This window comes from Sabethes cyaneus, chromosome 2, assembly GCF_943734655.1.
Source record: "Sabethes cyaneus chromosome 2, idSabCyanKW18_F2, whole genome shotgun sequence".
In the NCBI taxonomy this organism is placed as follows: Eukaryota; Metazoa; Arthropoda; class Insecta; order Diptera; family Culicidae; genus Sabethes; species Sabethes cyaneus.
The window spans coordinates 32,619,818-32,641,831 of NC_071354.1; the positions used below are offsets into that span (position 1 = coordinate 32,619,818).

Genomic DNA, 22,014 nt, shown 5'->3' on the forward strand with positions numbered 1-22,014 from the left:
ATAACAAAGGTAAAAAAGTTAAGAACGCATTCGTTCTACTGTTCAATACGGAGGTATAACTGAGCAAGCTGCTAGTCACGTTATGCATAGCATTCGTGTTCCGCCACTAAACGGACGGTGTGAATTTGAATGCGCGGTGATGTGAATGCGGTAGAAAATCGGATTGATCGGTTGAAGCCCTGTCCAGGACCCTCTATTTGCTCTACTTTTACAATTTGCAAATATCTGGTTCCTTTCATTACTGATATCGAGAAGAAGTGCCTGCATTTGGTGGCACAGGCAGACGACACTGCCCATGGAACATTTTTGTTGTATAACAGCTTATCATGCTCTTGTTCCATAGGTTTTAGCTATACAATAGTTGAATAAGCTACCCTTAGGCAAAAATGTTTTTTTGGGTATATTCTGTGAAAATTCTCAACATCGAAACCAATTTCAACGTACGAGATGTCTACGGTTACTTTTGAGCTAGCCTAATTATCGTTTTTTGCAACGCGATATTTGCAGCAGAAGGCATTTCTTCTTCTTCTCCTCTGTTGGGTACTCTTACCACTGCGTCCATTATTTTGAACCATTGTGGTACCCTAGTACCCTGATCGGCGACACCAACCAGATCTCCCCTTTTTGAGATACTGCAGTCTGCGTACTATTTGTGTTCCACGATTGCAAAGCAAGTGTTCCGAGGTTAAATATCATCTTGTACGAAACTGAGATTCCAAAGATGATATTTACTCGGACAATGTCCTGTCGCAAGACCGGTAAGCTTGCTGAGATCTCTCTTATTGAGACTCAGCAACTTTTGAGTAACCCAGGGGGTGATACTCGACGTTATATATTTTTAGATTGTATGATCGATTGTACAGCCATCCTACCGGCCATAACTGTTCGGCTCTCCTTTTGTTTCAGTCCACCCTCCAGCACACAGTCAGAGATCAGGCAGAGTGAATCTCGACCCGTGAGTAGAGAGTTGGAGCCACATCTTCGTTTGTCGACTCACAACGAGTCGGCGTGTTGAGGATAGACGAGGATCAGGACTGAACCTCTACTAGCGCATCGTTCAAGTCCTGCTCCTTCCCTATTCTCCTCTCCACCTCATTCGTTTCTTTGTTTTTCGGCAGAGAGAGCTTGCACGGTAAGAAATCATCCACTGCATCAGTGACCGGCTTGATGCAGCCAGGGCGAATTGCTGTGGAGGGCGCCCTGGAACTCCATAGGCTCTGTTGCGGCGAAAGAATTTATAGAACCCCTTCCACCATTCATCCCTCGGCACGGGTCGCGTCACACCTTGGATTAGGGGTTTATCCATTCAAGTTCTTCTATAATAGCCATGGATAACAGCTATTACAACCATCTCCTTTAGGGGCTTTGGACCCTCTGCTTTGGTTCCTTTGGTTTTGGTTTGGAACCGTCCTGCAGGCGGAGAGTTGACACTTCAGCCTTCGCATGAGTGCCCCCTTCTCTGTCCACATACGTACCTAGTTTCCACCGGTTGTCCGATTTCCACTAAGGAACGTATCCCGGATGGTACCACGAGGAGATAGAGATAGGAGTTGCTGAATAAGAGGCTGTGGAACCTCATGGTGGTTCTGGGGCGCATTATTCAACCATTTACCATCCCAGCAGATGGCATACTCACGAGCAAAGGCGAAGGAAGAGGCTATCTAGCTACGGCGAGTATTGCAGAGTATTGTCTGAAAAAGGTCACTCTCGCTAGGTTGGAACTGTATTGAGCCTTTGTCGTAGCAAAACTTTACCGAGCTACCTACCGTTCATACACTCAAGATAGAAGATATTGAGGCTTCTATGGTTAAGACTGCAAAGCGCATACCGACTTTCCCACATTCAGGAGCTTAGAAAGGAAACCCGCTGGAACAACGTCGTGGAGACGGTATATCCTGCTGATTTTGTGTTATTCCAAGGGACCTGCTTGATTTACCACAATGTTTTCATGGTCCACACTGGTTATCAGCACTCGACTAGCATTGGAATGCTAAAGAAGATTTGAAGGCAACTCTATAAGCCTCGTACAACTCCCACTCATACGGACCTCGGACTCGTAGAGCATCTCACTACTACCGTTTACTTAAGCGTTTTGCGATGCTTCGTATGCCTTTAAGGTCTACCATTCAAACAACGTCCTCAATTTTCGAGGAAACGGTAACAATCCTTGAGAATTGTTGAAAGGTACGACGACTGAAATCGTCCCAGTGTGGCATCGTATGGAAGTTCTTCCCACCGCACACACCTAACTTCTGTGGTCTTTGGGAGGCAGCTGTGAAGTCCGCAAAGTTATCACTTAATCGAGTTCTGGATCATCGACAACTTTCGTTCGAGGGCATGATGAGCTTCGGTCTACTTACTCCATTGTCAGCGCATTCAGACGAGCTGAGCATGCTCACTCCTGACTAACACCTCTCTACGCGGAATACGCAGATGTCCCCATAAATCGTCTGCAGCACTACCAACAAATCGTTCAGCAGCGTTGTTGGATGTGGAGAGGAGAATACATTTCCCAACCAGAACAAGCAACATCCTCAAACGATACACTTGAAGGTTGATCAAAGGCTGCTGTTCAAATAGCATGTAAATGTGGGTGGTGGAGATCCATTCGACAACTTCCTAGCCTTAAGGTCAACGAACTTCCTGGCCTTAAGGTCAAGAAGAGGTAAAAATGAAGAAACTTTATTTTTGAAAAAACTATTTCATTGCTATTAAGCTAAGATTAAGTTCAGTTAGCTTTTAAATTCGTAAATCTCTTCGCAGAATTTATTTGGCTGCCATGGTACGGTAGCTGGATGGGCACCTTCCGAGCACCATGCGTCATGCCAGAGCAGATTTAAGTAAGTGAAAGGTTCTAGCGTGAGGTTTAATTCAAGATTCAAAGAAAAACGCCACTGTTACTAAGCACTAGCTCACATTTTCGTGTGGGCCGTTATCTACTGGCCTCAGAAGGAATCTTAAGCTCGAATGTCGAATATTGAATATTTCCACACTACTAAAATAGCGATACTTGCACAATCACTGAGGGAACGTTTTCCAGTCTGGAAACAATTTCATATGAGAAGACGATAAGCGAGGAGCAGCAAGTCGAAGCAACGATAATTCCCAGTGGAACATTTCAATTAGAGATGTTGCTGTTTTGTGGATGCGACCGGAAGTGCTGGTTCTCTGTGTGAAGGAAGGCGAAGGCATGTTTGTGTTAGGAGAACAGACAGGAGATAAGTTGTACGAAAACGAGCCAATCATTGGTGATTTTCTAAAAGTTTGGAAGAAAACCATTCCTTTTCGTTTTCATTTGTTTCATTGGTTTTTTTGTTCTCAAATTAATCAGTCAAATTTAGAACTCTTACTAGCGTTTTGCTGCCAGTAGGACTCATATTGATATTGAATAACGGACGATGAAAGAGAACGAGAAAAGTCTAACACTAATATAATTCCAAGTCTGAAAAGCTTCAACTCATTATTTGTCAACCATTCAATGAGAAATGGTGCACCACTTCAAAAAAAAAAAGTACAAAAACGTGTCATCAGCATTTTCCCCTTAGCCATTGACCCGTATTGTCCTAGCTGATAAATCAGCATGACAGCTTTGCTTTCCCAACCAACCAGCTACCAACCAACCAGATGCGACAGATACGATCAGGCGTGACAAATTATTCCGAACCAGGCTCTGTGCTGACTGGAAGCCCAAAATCCAATTTGTATATTATGTATTCATCAAGCAAGTAACTTGATTTATCAAGCATCTTTGCACCCCTGAAGAAAAGCTGATTCAATTACAAGGCGAAGACAAACGGGGATTACGCTCGGGGTAGGAGGGTAGCTGCCCCATTACTACTGTGTTCGAAGCAAGCAAGGACCTATCGTCCGATGTCAACCCTTGTCCGAAAGCCGAGTTCCGAGTTTAGTGGGAAATAGCAGTACCCAACAACTATGCATATTTCTAAGTAAAAGGATTGTCCCTCCCACGTTGTTGGTTGCTTTAATCGTAAATTTCAGTCTCAAGAACTGGCGAACGCCGTGAATCGACAGCTGCTTCGAGTAGAAAACCACATAATTAATTCATCAGTTTAATTTGATTTGTAACATTATAACACCGAGTGACGCTCCGGTAAGCCACCGTTCCGAGGAGAACAATGAATGGAGAGGACTGGTTAGCTAATTGATTGCGGTGCGGTGGATTGAAGTTCGATGAAACCAACGTGTAACACGTGGCGGTTCGGTTCGGTTCGGTTCGGTCCAGTCCGGGTAGATCGAAGGAACGGTGCTAATCGGGTTAAAGCTTACATGGCATTTTGACATGAGCCGCACCCTGCTGAAATGCTGCTGTCTTGCTGTTGTTGTTGGTTGTTACTGATGCTTGAATGCGCCGGAATTAAGACCCCTTACCCACCAAAAGTCACGGACCGCTTACCGATCCAATTAATATCCTCCGGGAGAGGTGGCTCCAACTATCTTCCGCTGCACGCTCTGTGTGTCGGAGGAACATTTATAACCCACGTGTATTTATGTGTAATTTACCTACAATGATGCTGGGTTTGGCAAAGTTTTGCATTGTTTGTTGGTTGCACTACAGCACTCGGAGTGGTTGCTTTCATGTAGGATGCTCGTTGCTGCTACCATGAGCTCACTGCTCTATTTCGGCTCCAATTTGCCAACTTCAACCGACGCCACCGCCGCCGTCGTCGCTCCTGCAGGAACCGCCTATCGCCCAGCAGCCGAGCTAAGTGAAATGGAAAATCGTCTTCTGTTGGGCTCCGACCGAACTCGTTCCAAATATAGAGCAGTAAGTTCGAGCCAAACTACTGTGTGCACTCGTTTTGCTGTCGTTTTGGGTTCAGCTCGTTTGTGCTTGTGGCGGGCGGGCGATGTCCTGGTACATCGCGAAGAAGGAGGAGGACGCAGGTCCAAGCGGGACAGAGCAGTGGCAGTGGCTTTGTTAAGCTGCAAAGTTTAACTATCAAGACGATACGATGGGCGGCGGTTAAAGAATAGTTGGTAGTATCCCGAGAAGTTGTCTATTGTGGCGGAGGAGTCAAAACTGGCTATTGGGATTTAGGGGGATCCATTTGAAAGCCTGTGTAGAAAGCGGACTTATTTTCCGTAAACCATTCCTGTTAGCTGCCCGAGTGTGAAGCTGCCAGTGGGGGCAGTTTGTGGAAAATAGAATTTAGAAATAAGCTCAGACAATCCCTATATGTAATTGAGCATTTTTCGTTAAAAGTGAGAATGAAGCAAATCCAAATCGTTTTAACGAAAACATTCTGGGAAATTGCATTCAATAATTCTTCTAGAATTTGAGAAAAAAAAAATCCTCCTAGCAATTGCGACAAACAAATTGCGCAGGAACTCAATTCGACCCGAACGTGCAAAGCCAATGCAGATTTGTCACCGGTTGTGGACCATTATTATCTGCAGCTCCGTTTAGCATTTATTTGATTGCCGGATATTTGTCACACTGCAAATGCAATTCCAATTACTGTCAGCTTGTCAGCTCTATGCTGCTGGTAGCTTATACTCGGTCGGTATAGGTAGAAGTAGAAAACTCCGGAAGGCAAATATTTATCTTTCTTCTGCTCGTAATCCTACCAGGTTACCGGGTGCGACTGCGGTGGTGGTGGTATCAACCCAAACGCTCTACTGCCAGTTCTGCTGTCGCAGAAGTGAAGCGTCAGAAACATAAGAAAACCCGTGTGCCAAATGTCGCGAACAAGTGCATAAACGGGGCAGAACCTTCTGTGGTGCCAATTTTGCTCTGCAGCAGACGGGGGTTCTTTGCCGGTCACCTTCGAACAGCTGACATGTTGTACTTACCGAAATTCACGATCCGTGACGGCAACGAAAATTGATTGCCATTTATCTAACTCGTCGGAGCTTTCCGAGCTGGAGCGACCGTTCTGGAACGACGAGAAGAAAAGAATGAACAGGAGTTTAAACCGACAGAATCGGAAGCAGCGAGGCAATAATTGAAAACAAATTGTCTGGCAAATTGCGATACAATAACTAGGATGATGTGCGGTAATTTTTCGTACCTGCTCTCCGCCGCATCTTCGGCTGAGCCAGCCGATGTACTTCAGTTCGCCGATAATCGATGCCAGCGCTCGGTTGGCGTCCAGCAGTGCTTTCTGCGTACTTTTACCGATGGCCGAGTGCAGTGCGTTGAACCAGGTCGTTGCTTCCTGTGGATCCATCGCTCGCAGGATACACGAGTGGATACCGTCCGGGGAGTGCAGCTCTATGCAGCGGTTCTCTGCGAAAGAAGAATAATGAAAACAAACGTTAAAGCATAATAATGAATCATTTGATACCCATTCGTTGGAATTAATACTCAATATTTCGTATTCTTAAATCAAATTTAAATATTTCCTCATTCAATTTGTTCATTTGATTTGGTTTCTGTTTTCACAAATAGTTTTTTTTTTTTTTCCTGTATGGACTCATCACTGCGACCAGTAAGTTAGATCTATTGTGATATCGCCCGGGTGTTTGTTGTATAACCCGCACTGCATTTTATTTTAGCTATAGTCGCTATTGAGTGAGCGATATGCTTATTGAATTTCTTTTTTTTTATGCGTGCTTGTGTGTAATTGGGTACCCTTCTTTCAATGCTTTACTCTACTTTATCCACCTCGTTCCACATGACAGCGCACAGTCCCCAATTATAGTCATCCCTGGCGTAGCAAACCAGTGCATTTTTACTACAAGGGTCTCATTTTTTTGCACTGTCAATAGGCCATATCGGGATAATATAGAACTCAGCATGAAGGAAGGGCGATGAGGGGCCTGAGAATAAACCCATGCTAAAGTCACTTTGACATCGAATGGCCTGATTCTACTAAGATTCGAACCCATGACCATTCGCTTGTCAAAGCAGACTCGGTAACCTTGCGGCTACAGAGCCCCCCTCACAAATAGTTTAAGAAGTTAAATTTTATCTAATCAATACAAAATTTAAATAATTCGTTCATTTAGTTAGTTTAGTTTCCTGCAGCAAAATGTGCTATTTGACTGCATAGGAAATTGAGTAAATTGGTCTTTATAACTGTCTAATTATCAACTTGATCGCCCCGAACATCATTTTATGTCTTACGAAATTCATAGGAAAAATAATAAACATTAACCAAAAGTAGAAAGTTCTGTCTAGGAGTACGAAGACGGGCTTATCGTAGGATTACGGATGCAGGCAGGTTCATCTGCGTTTGATATAACAACGAATCATTTCGTAAATTTAATGAAAAAACTGAAAAACCGAAAAACTGCATAACATAAGAACACTGAGAAACCGATTAAGAGGAAATGTAAAACTGAAAAACGCCGAAACTGAAAAACTGAACGACGAAGAGTTGGAATGTCAGTCAGTGGAATACAAAGAACGACAGAAAACAGCAAACAAAGGCAGGAACAAAAAAAAACAAAATGCAAATGGCGAAAGGCAAAAAGTAAGAGGCAAAGAGAAAAATACAAAAGTCTAAACCCAAAACCCTGAAGACAAAAAAAAGAGAAGAAAACACAGAAAGACACGAAACAGAAAGAAAGCAAAAAATAGACAGATAGACAGGACGACGACAGAAGAAGAGAAGAACAGAACCACAGAAAGACAAAAAACGGAAAACAGAAAACAAAAGTTGAGAACGAAATAGCAAGAAAACAGAAATTCGGAAGCAGAAGTAGGATGTGTGTATAGAAAATAGAAAAGAAACGCAGAATGAAAAGAGGAGAAATGAGATGGATATCAAAAATGTAAACAGAAATGCGTAAGAAAACAGAAATTTATGGAATGCTGCAACATTTAAGTAGAAATATAAGACCCAAGCAGCACACTTTAGGTCCATTTAGGCTGAAATTAGTCATAATTCGGTTACTACAACTACATTGTAACAACCGTGCTAGTAGGGGAACATACAGTTCAAGGACGAATCTTAAACACTACAAAAAAATTAAAAGCATAACACTTAATTGAAAAAACAATGATTAAATCCACCTATTGGTGAAACAAACCTTTGTTAAACAATTTCATTTGTCATTTGAGTTAGAATTCGACAAGTCTTCGGAACATAATTCAACTCTTGTTAACGTTGTGTTAGATATTATCAATGTGCGTTTAGTATACTTATGCATATGTATTTAATATTATGAATATCTTAGCGGAAAATGTAGCTTTCTAATGAAAGCAATAAAAAATCGTGAGCAAAGTTATTAAGCAGTTTCCGATATTTAAGAAGGGACCCTACTCTGGAAAGTTGAAAAATAAAATCGATTTTTTGAAAAAATGGCCGCCATTTTGATAATTTTTCGAATTTTTAATCACTACTGCGAAGCAATTTAGGTATTGACCTTATGTTTCGAAATCATCAATCAAGTACGTTCTCCGATACTCCGTTGGTTTTCGGCAGCGACACGTACCACCACAAAGTAACTTTTTTTTCTAGTGAGCATTCGCGCGCCCAGTTGCCAATAGTAAAATAATCATTAAAAAATGCAAAATACATGTTCAAACACAACACACTACCCCAACACTTAACTTTAATACCAACAAATCCATAAAAATTACGAAATTCGAGTATTCGGCGACCTTACAGAGTCGAGTTTCATCTTAAGTGCTTTTTCAAACAATTCAATATATTTCGCAACCACTAAGAGATATTCAGCAAAGTTGCTTATTTTACTATGTTCTACAACTTTTGTTAAGACACTTTATTTTTTGGAGGCACTTAAAAACAAAAAATGGTGTCGCCCTATTAGGTAGATTCACGGTCACCCTAATAATGTAAAAATATGCGCCCAATAAACTTCTCCAAGGATACGTATTTTTTATGCTGGCGTTGTTTGAGGTTAGGCCCCGTTGTGCATCCTATTTGATTCATATCAATAACATTTTCTTAAATAATTTCATCAAATTATTTTTACCGGTTATCAAAAACATTTTTGACCGGTAAGACCATTTCTTATCAAATTTAGCAGATATATTCAGAGCGTTAAGATTGAGACCTCTCGTTTGATACTAAAATGATGATATTAAAATCTGACTCATCTGGTTAAAATCGTTATACATTCTTGTAAATTTGTGTTATATACAATTACTCATAACTTCCAAATTCAACGCTAAATCTAAAAACAAATCAATAGTGACTTATGAGGCTGTATTACCATTCAAACAAGACTAATAGTGCATAAATCAGTTCGGCCATCTCTGAGAAACGTTCGACTAATTGACACCTAGTATTACATTTTTTATACATAACTTTTGAACTGATTGTTTGTTTTCAACAAAACTCCTCTAAAAAATTTACAGTAGCAAGACCATTCATTTGATATTAAAATTGTTGAAATCGGTTGAGCGGTTCCGGAGAAAATCGTGTCACGTCATTTTTATATTTTGCTTATAACTTTTAAACGAAGCGTCGGACCGCAAAACAATTCAATTCGACAGCTTAACGGCGTTCGAATCGGTTCAGCCGCCTCCGAGAAAGAGACGGCTAAAGTCAAGCGTCACACACACAGACACACACACACTCATACACACACCGACACACACACAGGCACACATACACACACACACAACAGTGGCGAACTCGACGGAGAACCTTGCGAGGGTGGCAGTGAGGAGATGGAAGTCATGACGGTCGCCATCTTTGGATCGGTACACGTCTCGACAGGTGCAAGGAAAGTGGACGGTGAAGGAGAATGTAGTAGCAAAAAGAATGGCAGAACCCTGTGAGGGTGAAAGTGAAGGAGTGGACGTTATGACGGTCGTCATCTCCGGATCGGGGTGTACAGACACAGCCTCCCCCCAAAGTAATACTTAACGGTAGTTCTGGGGGGAGGGGGGGGGGGCTTAAGGTCAGACGCCCGTGAGGTTTTTAGTGGGTTAGACTCCCACACTGTGCCACATGATGTAGCAATACACCATTAGTGTGCCTGGAATTGAGCGTTTTCTCACGTAAAAAAAACACACACACACAGACATTGCTCAGTTCGTCGAATCCTATCGATTGGTATATGACACTCGGCCCTCCGGGCCTTGGATCAAATTCGTGTTTTTCGACCAATTTCTAAACCTTTGTAATACTATAACAAAGGTAAAAAGCAGCTAACGAAAAAGCAGAGATGTTGAGCAGCAGAAAACAGAAACCAGCAAAACGGAAAAATAGGAAAACAAAAACGGAAAAGCGGAAATTCAAACAAACAGAGATGCAGAAAAACGGGAAAGTAAGAAAACTGGAAAACCGTAAAAGGGAGAAACAGAAAAACAGAGCAATAGCAAGTTGGAGGGTTAGACAGTAGGCAGAATAAAAAGAAACCCAAAAGGCAGCAAACAAAGACAGGACCCGAAAAGCAAAATGTATATGACGAAAGGTAAAGTGCAAAAGCGAATGGTGAAAGGTAAAAAGTAAAAGGTAAAAGACAAAAACCAAAAAATTAAAACAGATGGACAGAAAGAGAGAGATAGAATGGAAGAAAGGCAAGAAACAGAAAGCAAAATTAGAAGGACAGAAAGATCGAAGAATAGAAGGATAGAAGCACGCTTGGTCAGAAAGCCATGAGAACAGAAGAACATAAACAAAGAGAGATGGAAAACAGAAAACAAAGGTTGAAAGCAAAAAAAAGTAAGACAGCAGAAAGTAGGAAGTAGAAGCAGGAGGTGTGTGCAGTGTGTGCGAATATCGTGAATAGAAATAAATAATGCGAAACAGAAAGCGCAAAGAATAGACTGAATGAATTTTACAAATTTAAAGCTGAAAAAACAGAAGAATGGAAAAACAGAAAAGCAGGAAAACAGAAAACCAAAACAGAGAAACATTAAAAATTCAGCAGAATAGAAAGAAAGACAGAAGACAGCAAACAAAAGTAAAAACCAAAACGAAAATCATGAAACACGAAAGCAAACTGCGGAAGGCAAATGCCAAATGTTAAATGCCAAACGGCTAAAGGCAAAGCAAAAAAAAGCAAAAATAATTGTTTAGGGAAACAAAGAGGCAAAAAAACAGAATGAGACACAGAAGAACAGAAAGGCGAAAAATGTAAGGACAGAAGGGTAGAGCGACAGAAGAACAAATGGACTTAAGGATAGAAAGACAGAGGATCAAAAGATCAAAAAGACAGAATGACAGAAAGGTGCAAAATAGCAAAGAACATAAACAGAGAAATACTTTATACAGAAAGAAAAAACTCAAGGATAGCTGGACAGAAAGACAGGACAGAAGAATAGAAGGACGAAAGGACAGAAAGGCAAAAGAACAAACAAGAAGTGAAAGATTGAAAGTCAGAAGTATAGAAACATAGAAGTGAGAACAGAAAGCAGAAAACAGGAGTAGAATGGAAAGTGGAGAAATAAGGCGGATATCAGAAATGTAAACAGTTATAAATAATAGGAAATAATAAGTAATAAGAAAATGATCAAAAATGCGTAAGGAAACGGAAAAATGTATGGAATGCAACAATATTAAAGTAGAAATATCGGAACAAAAAATTAAAGGAAATGCCTAGGTTTAAAGGCAGGAGAATACAATAGGCAGATAGAAGTACAAAAGCACAGAAAGATGAAAAACTGAAACTAAAGTTTGAAGGCAAAAAAGCTAAAAGGCAGAAAGTAGGGAGCAGAAATCAGTAATCAAAAGCAGAATGAAAAAAGGAAAATTAACATGGTTATCAGATACGATAACAGAAATGAATAATGGAAGACAAGAAGCATAAAAAATAAAACAAAACGCGTAAGGGTTCAGGAATTTATGGAATGCCGGAACACCAACATTAAAATAAAAATATAAGAACATAAATTTAAAGGGAAAAGTTTAAAAACCGGAACTAAAAACTGAATTGATGTCAAAATTTAATACTGAAAAAATAAAAAATTAGAGAAGCTAGGAAATATAAAAGCAGAACAGAAAAGGAGGGAAACAGCAATACGGAAAGGTAAATAATCAGACAATAGGGAAACAGAAAAAAGAAGTTTAGACAGTTATCAGTATAGAAAATAACAGAAGACAGCAAACAAAGGCAGAAGCTGAAGGCCAAAATGCGATTGGCAAAAAGCAATTAGGCCATTACAAATGTTTTAAAAAGTTTTTGTCCTTCCGATGTTGGGCCACTGAAGGGGGGGGGGGGGCGAAAAAAAACAAAGAGATTTTTTTAATCGAGCAAAAAAAATTGATTTTAGGCATTTTTACTTAAAGTTTAAACATGGAAACCAAATCTATTCTTGCTTTTAATATATAAGTTATTATTTTCCATGCAAATATCTACGAAAAAAGAGAAAAACGAAAGAAAAATTATTCGGCCGATTTTCGGAAATTCCTTTGTTCGAATTTCCATTTCTGTTTCGTGCTAGAAGCGTTAACTCAACTCAGTTTTTCAGGCTGTAGAATCCACAGACAATTGACTTTATGAAAAAAAATTAACTCAAATCCTACAAATTATTTTTTTGCCGCCCGATTTTTCAAGTCAATTTCTAAGAAGGGGTGGGGGGGCGGTGACAAAAACTTTTAAAATTATTTGCAATGGCCTTATACAAGGTAAAATGCAAAATGCGAAAACAAAAACAAACAACAAAAGTAGAAAAAAACATTCGAAAGACTGAAGGAAATAAAAGTAACAAACATAAGGACAGATGTGTAGCAAAACAGAAGAACAAATGGACAGAAAAACAGAAATACAGATAGAAAGGACAATAATACCAAAGGAAATAACAACAGAAAGATAGAAGGACAGAAGTACAGAGATACAGAAGGACAGAAGAACACAAGGACAAAATAATGGAAAGACAGTATAGTAAAAAGACAGATACACAGAGGGACAAAAAAGTGAAAAACAGAAAACAAATTTTTCGCAATTGAATTCCACTATTAGTTTTATTCACGACAGTCTACGACTTGTAGGCTTCATCAGTGTCTGTTTTTGAGTTACGTATCTGTCGTGAATAAAATTAATAGTGGAATTTAATCGTGAAAAATTTTCTCTTTCACTTAGTCAGAAAATAAAGGTTATGGGCAAAAAAGCAAAATAGCAAAGAACCAGGTAGGGCATACAATAACGCAGGTATCAGAAACGAAAAAATAGTAAAAAATGGGCAAACAAAATGCGTAAAAATGAAAGCAAAAGGCGAAATAAAACTGAAATATGTGGTATGCAACAGTATGAAAATACAGGGTGTACAGGTAGCTCGGTGCAAATCTTTCAGAGCGTAATAAAGTGCCACATTTGACGAAAAAACTACTGTTTGATTCGTAGCCAAACAAATGAAACTAATCGGAAAGCAGTTAAATACTGCCTATTAGCTATAATTTTACTATCACTAGCTGTTATTTTTAACATATAGGCTACTTCAGAATTGTCGCCATCCATGGATATTTAGTATGCCAAATTTTGACAATTTCACATCCCTGATGGCAACAGACATGCAGATTATCGGCACCGATTCATATATCTGTAGGGAGTGGGGTCAGAAATGAATAAAAGGAAAATAGGGCTAGAGAGAGAGAGAGAGAGAGAGAGAGAGAGAGAGAGAGAGAGAGAGAGAGAGAGAGAGAGAGAGAGAGAGAGAGAGAGAGAGAGAGAGAAGTTAGGAAGTACTCCGTAGACTGCGCGAACATAACGTTTTATTGAATGCAACTAAATGCGTATTTGGGAAACAGTCTGTCAAGTTCATAGGTTTTCGTCTATCCCATGATGGCTGGAGCGTTGAAGATGATAAACGGAAGGCAATACGAAGTTTTCGTAGACCAGAATCCTTAGCGGAAGTTAAGAGCTTCCTGGGCTTAATAAATTTCACAGAGCGGTTTATTATGAATAGAGCAGATAAAACGGAAAAGCTAAGGCAACTTACGAAATCAAACGCTTTCTATTGGACACAAGAAGAGGAGTTAGAGTTTATACATCTAAAAACAGAAGCATTGAAATCGATAATTAGGCTGGGATATTTCGACCACAGCGACAAAACGGAGCTTTACGTCGATGCATCGCCGATTGGGATAGGAGCAGTTCTTGTGCAGTACAGTCTTAAAGGTGAGCCTCGTATCATAACGTGTGCGTCTAAGGCACTAACCTTGGCCGAACAGAGGTACCCACAAACCCAAAAAGAGGCTTTAGCTATTGTATGGGGAGTGGAACGATTCACATACTACCTGACCAGCAAGCAGTTTATTATTAGAACGGATTCAGAGGCCAACGAGTACATTTTCGGCGGTTTGCACAGAACAAGCCGAAGGGCCATCTCTCGTGCCGAGGCTTGGGCATTGCGACTTCTTCCTTATAGCTTTCGTATAGAGAGAGTTGCTGGAAATTGTAATGTTGCGGATGCGTTATCGCGGCTTATTCATAAATCACAGATTGATGAACCGTTTGATGAGGATAACGACAAACATATGCTTTACGCTTTGGATGCCGGCAGTATGAGCATTTCGTGGGCAGAAATCCAACTAGCTGCTGAAAACGACGTTGAGCTAGATGAAATGAAACTAGCACTCGAAACGGGTAAATGGCCGGACAAACTTAAGCGCTACGAATCTCAGTCAAAAAACCTGAGCATATTTGGTTCATTAATCCTAAAAAATAATCTCATAATCCTTCCTGGCAACCTGAGAACAAGGGCATTGAAAACTGCTCATCAGGGACATATCGGCTGTGGAGCAACAAAGCGTATTCTTCGCGAGTATTTCTGGTGGCCAAACATGGCTAAAGAAGCAGAAGATTTTGTATCCCGGTGCGAAACATGCTTGGTAATATCCAGCAAAAATCCACCCATACCGCTTTCAAGTCGTCAGCTGCCCAATGGGCCCTGGGAGATCCTTCAAATAGATTTTCTAACCGTTCAAGGTTGTGGCTCAGGACACTTACTGATGTGTGTTGATACTTACTCAAGGTATTTGCACGTTATAGAAATGAAACAAACAGACGCTCGTTGCACAAATGCAGCGCTCTGCAAGATATTCCGCTTGTGGGGGCTTCCCGTTATACTCCAAAGCGATAACGGGCCACCTTTCCAAGGCAGTGAATTTGTGGAATTCTGGGAAACGAAAGGAGTACGTGTGCAAAAGTCGATCCCGTTGAGTGCCCAATCTAACGGTGCGATTGAAAGACAGAACCAAGGGGTTATTAAAGCATTGGCAGCTGCAAGAGAAGATAAAAGAGGATGGAGAGAGGCATTGGATGAATATGTTCAGTGTTTCAGTGTTTTAGCAAGAGAAGGTGCCAAAGTGGTACTACGGAGTCAGGATGGTATTCAGCTATCTCGAAACGTTCAGGACGTAAAGAGAGTCCCTAGCGGATCCAATTCGGATTGCAACTCTAATGAATCGACTGATAAAAGTTTGCAGCATTTAGGAGGTATAAAAGAAACGAACAATAGTCGTTCCTTTCTTTATTTGCAGAATAGATTTCGATATAATTAATTCTTTCTTCCAGATTCAACGCAGCCAGTTGTGAATGATACCGTGACCGTTGGAACTTCTGTTACACTAACTCAGCAATCATCGACAACAGACCCGAAGGATGAAAACTTAAATCAAAAGAGACAAAAAAGAAATGTTCAAAAACCAGGAAGATTCAAAGATATGTATCTTTATCATATATTTTAATAAAGAGTAGCGGTAGAAGTGGATGTAGGGAGTGGGGTCAGAAATGAATAAAAGGAAAATAGGGCTAGAGAGAGAGAGAGAGAGAGAGAGAGAGAGAGAGAGAGAGAGAGAGAGAGAGAAGTTAGGAAGTCATTAGAGGCTTGATTGAAGAAAAGGCAATAAAGAGTCAGTCTTGTGATCGACCTGATAAAAGCAACAACGGGGTTCCGAGTATTACTGGTTTCACCCGAAATGCCTTGCTCCAAACACGACAATATCTTGTACCGAAAAGCTTTCACTGGCAGCTATCACGGCAGTCTGCCCCCACCTACCATCCGTGCTGCCCGCTTACCTTCGTGTTAATGAAATTTGACCTTGAAACTTTACATACATTTTCACTATTAAGCATATAAAAGATTAGTATAAGTATGTTACTATCAAATTGCTCGACATTTTATCTATCCAACGACATATTAATAGTTATGTTTCGTTCAACAGTTTAGAAATTATAACCATATGAAACCTTTCATTCAAACGTTACACTTCTATTTTCGTGTGCTACCCAGTATTCAGTATAGTAAAGAAAGACGTAGTCCTGCGTCAAAAATCCTACTACGCATATTGCCAAATCTGAATCGTTGCCGAGTTATTGAACATTTTTAGTTTTCGGTTTCGTTTGCCTTAAATTAGCTCTAGTACAAAAAGAATGCTACTTAGCTTAACTCCGTTACTTTCATTGCTTTTATCCTCCAATTTGAAACTCTGGTATCGTTCTATAATTCGCTTTTTGGTGTGAAATGTTTATGTCTTTTCAGTTTTATTGCAATTTAAACGTATCGTATTGAGTGTTGAATTAGTATTTGAAATCTGCACGAATTTATACATCACGCAAAGCACATTAGATTACCGCGTGCGACGGACGCAGAGGCGAATCCTAAATTTTGTTGTTTTTCATTCGGCTCAGACAGTGTTCATACGTGTACTAAACCAACTACTTTATGTATTGAAATCTCATTTAATGGAATCGGTAACACCAATAAGTTAGCCGAATAACTCCGTGATGTGCTTTTGGGCAGTGCTCGGAAAGCTAGTGTACATTCATATGGAAAATATAAAATTTTTTAACAATTAAAAATAAGGAGCTCATGAATGAGGTAAAAGTTTTAAAACGTAACTTTACAAATGATAGAAGCTTTTATATAAATTTGTTTTACAGATGATTTGTATATTATCTCATAATGTTTTAAAAGTTTATATTCATTTGCCTGCTATTTTCTATCATATTTACACTATAAGCAATTCAATGTAGTTGAATTCATTCGAAATCAGATAATAACCTCTGCAATCTGCTTCCTTCAAAACGTATTCATAATAAACGGTTGCTCGGCGACCTTCCTTTTTCACGGCCAACCATCGGCTGCAACATTGAATAAAAATTTGAATTGCTAATTTTCTAGCCTCTTCTATGGTAGCAATGAATCCTCTGAGGACGGCGACGGACGGTACCAGACAAGTGCAGATCAAAACATCACCAGAACTCAAACACAAAAAACTTTCCAGCTTCAAGAAACAACAAAACTTTCCACGGATGACGACAACAGCGATTGCACAGTTTCATAACTCAATTGCTTTATAATTAGTGCGAATTTCATCCTATTTTCATGACATTTTAATTTTATTCCCGACCTAATTAAGGGAGACACCGAACGGAGAAAGCAAAGTCTCGCCCTCTGGGCTATTTGTCCGGTTCTGCGTTTTCTTTCTGCGCACCGTCAGCCGTCGTGGGACTGTGCAACTGTAAAAGCCAACCAACCTGCCCTTACCTTGGCACCCTTTCACAGTCCTCGCTTTACTTACGTTCCATTGTTCTCGGGTGACAAGGAAAACGGGTTTTTGCACCTCAACGCACACCCCATCGATTATCCATCCACCTACCTATACCGGTGACCTACTGGAAGCTGGAAAGTCGAGTGATTATTTCGAAGATGTGACTTTCATTCAGTGACGGTGCATTTACCTGAAGCCAAGCTATGCTTCACAGGAACAAAAGGCAGTAAATTAGTGTCAGCCCGACCGGCCAAGGGTTCTTAATCTTAAGCAGCAGAAATATTTGCAGCTGAACAGGTCTGCTGCTAAAATCTTGCTCGCTTGATTGAGTCATCCCATTTTCCCGATCGAGCACGGTTGGTCCACCGCCCGTTGGGAAAACTTTTCTTCCTCCACTCAAAGATCTTCGCTCAGCGGCAAAGTGCTTGCTCTATAAGGCTAACATGTAATTACATACTTATAGCGATGAGATGAGCTCAGACAAAAGCTTTTTCCAGTATAACCATTTTCCTTTAGTTATTTCTAGCGCAAGCGGCATGCTAGGAGATGCTAGATGCGGCGAGGACGGGTTCGTTGCCGCACGACGCCAATATCCGCTTCAAGCGCAACCTGCCTCGGATGCAGCAAAGCTCCATGATCAAACATGACAGAAATGTAGGATAAATCTACCACCCCGGTTGCCAACGTTCCGGACTCCGCTGACATTTAATCTTGTGTCTCAGTTTTTATCCGCCTGCTGGTTTTCGCAATTTTCCCATCTTCTAAATGTTTTTCTAATGCCCGGTTGACGTACAGCAGACCGGGCCAGGGAAAATCGAGAGCGCTCGCTCTGGTAGGTTCGGGTTGGGCACAGCCAGCCAGCCGGCCGTTTAAGACGACGGACCGAGGTCTAAACTGACACCGACGAGAAAGGAAAAAGTTCAGTCCTTAATCTGTTCTTTCACTTGCCTGCACTGGCGTTTGTCTACTCGTTCTAGTGTTGTCGCAAGCGTTGGCTAAGCTAGCGAGTAACAGTATCAGTGGAAATTAATTCCGGGCAGGAGTTGGGAATTAGAATACGACTCAGCTTTGGTGTTGATTGGCTCGCCGGTGATTAAAATCAAATACTGTGCATCTGTGGAAAACTTTTTTTTTGGTCAAGAGGCTGGCTGGCTGATAACGTCTTTATCTGAGGGATGGCATCTCGTTTTACTTTCCCATCTTTGTAAATCTTCATTCACTTTCATTGTTTTTTATAAAAAGAAATCTCTTTGTTATTTTCCGCCATCTCTTTCAAGTGTCTAAACGAATAATAGAATATACTACGATATGAAATCATTTCATTAAAGCCAAACTTTCTCTCTCCCGAAAATAGCCCGCAATCTCCGGGCTGCTGCACACATACATACTGTCCTGCCTGCCTGCTTGCCTGGCTGCCTGCCTGAAGCGGATATCCCCACAGACACTCATCCACCAGCAGCAGCAGCAACAGCCCCGGCTAACAAAGAGCCCATCACCATAATTCTTCATCTCGGTGCTCCACTTTTCCGCCCGGAAGTATAAGTCCGCTAGGAAACACATTCCGGCTCATCAACGCCGCAGTGATAATTCTTTCCGGTAAGGGGAAACTTTTCCGAGGGGCTACCTCACTTCCGCCCACCATCTTTCCCCAACTGTCTCTAAGGATGGCCAAAGCTTCCAATCATCACATCGACTTGAAGAAGAACAGAGTGAGAGGGAGAGAGACTAGAGCCGGCCTACGCTGCTACGTGTGCGTGTGGGAGTGGTTGAATGCGATAAAAAGATTATCCAAAACTTTATCGACATCCTGCTTTCGTGTCTCGATTTCAATCCTAATGCCTCGGGATTTGCTTGTGCTATTGTTGTCCGTTTGATTACGAGCTGGGGACGAGCCGAACGGATACCTTCGGGGTGGGGCAATAAGCTGGAAAATGTCTTTCGTTACGCCAAATGAGGCTTGGAGGACTGGAAGCGTGTCGTTAACAGTATGCGATGGGGGAACGCTTTGGTGCCATTATTATTGGTGGACCTTTCGGTTGTTGGGTTCGGTTAAATTCCTAGCATAAGGTTTGGACGACCAGGTTTGTTTCTTTTGTACTTTTAGGCTCAATTGTTGGTTTGGTCACATTTTCATCACTGCAGGGTGAAATATTCAAAGTACTTTAAATATTAAAATTACTCGCAAGGAGTGCTGTTATCATCAATTTTATACAAAACTTGTTCTATCCAGCTTTTAACGAGCCATAATGGAGGAAGGCATAATCCGCGTTCGTATTATTTTAACAACCTTTTTGACATTTCTGTATACATCGCACATTTCCTTTTCCCACGTTCTCACGGCAAAGCTAAAGGACCGTGCGGAAAGAAAATATGCGATGTAAACAAAAATGTCAAAAATGCTGTTAAAATACGAACACGAATTATGCCTTCCGCCATTATGGCTCGTTAAAAGCTGGATAGACGAAAATTGCCATTTTGAAACTTCTACAAAACTTTTTACTTTATTTACAAATTATTATATTTCAAAGTCTTAAAGCTTTGATATTACTAATGTTTGTCAAGCACACCACCGAGATATTCGGCAGTTGTGTCATTGATGTAACTTATTTCAACAAACGAAATTTATTTTAAGAAATCATTGTGTATTAACTGCAGATGTTCACACTAAACCAATTTAGCTAGGGATCCCTCAAGGAAGTACTACTGAACCACTACTGTTTGTACCCAGATAACACAAAATCGTAATAGAAAGTTCACATTAAATCGTTTTCATGTCAATTTCATATTGGAGTTGTATAATGATTAGAGTATGTCAAATCGAAGTGAACAATAAGTTGTTTTGCAGTCGTGCGTGTCTTCAGATACAATACATGACTGTGAATTATAAAGCAGGATAGACAATTGCAATATTTGATTATATCTATATCATATATTCAGGAGTATTTAGTTGCGTGTTATAAAAACTGCGCAAAATAGAATTACAAATAGTTGTCAAAATTTTCGCACGTATATCGCCTCCACTTTGGTACATATATGCTCTTATATGGCGTGAAATATAACTTTTTCGTTCAGATATGATTTCGTATACCTCAGTTGCAATCGAGATATACAAACCAAATAGTTTACTGGGTAATATACATCAACAATGTTGAGAACTTTAAACCCAAAGGAATGGTCGTTAAATGGTCGTAGACAAATAGTACTATTTTAATCTAACGCAAACAATACTGAGCTTCGATACAAAATTACGCAAATATGCAAACCTGTGGGTTTAAACATCTTTAAAAGTTGACCAATTTTTATCGATAAAATTCGCAGGCGATTGTTAAGCTCACTGGGAAAAAACAAACTTTAATAATATTTTCAGGCAACATATTAGATTGGAACTCGAAACGTTTTACAACTGTAGTTATAATACTGTTTTTTTAAGATTTCAAGGTGTAAAACCAAAGAGAACGTAACTTTTACATATTTTTAGATATCTAAGTAGCATTTTGAAATTTTCATATTCGGTTGTGGATATTAATTTTTCTCAAAACTAAAGCTTCGATAATGTACAGCCCAACATATCATATTTAGCCGAAGGGAAATAGATAAGTTTGTTTACCAATTTTTGCTATTTTTTTCGTTTTAGATATCCACGTTGTCCACGCTGCCTACTTTCAACCTTTTTGCCTCTTTACTTCTTTGCCTTTTTGCTTTTCGGCCTTCCACTTTTGTCTTCTGTTTTTTTATTTTTCTACCCTCTGTGTTTCTGCTGTTCTTCCTTCTATTCTTTTGTTCTTTTGTTCTTCTGTTCCTCTGTCTTTCTATGTTTTCATACTTTTGTCTTTCTGTTCTTCTATCTTTCTGTTCTTCTTTCCTTTTGTACTTCTATCTTTCTATCTCCCTGTCCTTCTGATCTTTTGTCTTGCTGTTCTTTTATCATTTTGCCCTTTCTGTCCTTCTACTTTTGCCTTTCTATGCTTCTGTCTTTCTATTTTTAATCTCTCTGTTCTTTTGTACTTTTGTTCTTTCTTTTTGTTTTAGCCTTGAGTGTTTTGGTTTTTGTCTTTTGCCTTTCATCATTTATCTTTCGCATCTTTTTACCTTTTACATTTTGCCTATTGCCTATTGCATTTTTCGCTTCAGCTTCTTCCTTTGTTTACTGTCTGCTGTATTTTTATATACTGTTTACTATCTAACTTTCTGGTTTTTTGTTCCTCTGTTTGTCTGATCTACTGCCTTACCGTATTCCAGTTTTTCTGTTTTGCTTCTATTCTGTTTTTCCGATTTCCTGTTTTTATGTTTCTCAGTTTTTCTGTTTTTTCGGGTCTGAAATCTTTAAATTTTTTTTTCAGTTATTTAACTCTTCAGTTTTATAGCCTTTTTTCTAAGTTTATGTTCATATATTTCTATTTTAATGTTTTTGCTTTTCATAAATTTCTGTTTCCTTATCCTCTTTCTTTTCTGTTTTCGATTTTTGAACTCTGCATGCACCTCCTACTTCTGCTGCGAACTTCCTGCCTGTTTGCTTTTTTGCCTTCAACCTTTATTTTCTGTGTTTCAGCTTTCTGTCCTACCATGTCTCTTTTCTTCTATTCGTTTGTCCTGTCTTTCATTCTCCTTCTTTCCAGCTGTCCTTCTATTTTTTTAT

General features: G+C 40.0%; 1 protein-coding gene across 4 annotated transcripts in view; it reads right to left on the reverse strand.

Moving 5' to 3' along the window:
* Window positions 1-22,014, reverse strand: part of LOC128733875 (beta-1-syntrophin) — a 423,176-nt gene that overhangs the window by 22,210 nt on the left and 378,952 nt on the right. For 2 of the 4 annotated variants that reach the window (XM_053827723.1, XM_053827722.1), the window contains exons 6-7: window positions 6,033-6,250; window positions 5,815-5,897 (exon numbers count right to left, since the gene is read on the reverse strand). In XM_053827723.1, the coding sequence (XP_053683698.1) occupies window positions 5,815-5,897; window positions 6,033-6,250 (301 nt within the window). Of the gene's footprint in view, window positions 1-5,814; window positions 6,251-22,014 lie in introns of all 4 variants that reach the window. The other 2 variants (XM_053827721.1, XM_053827720.1) reach the window with 1 other exon arrangement.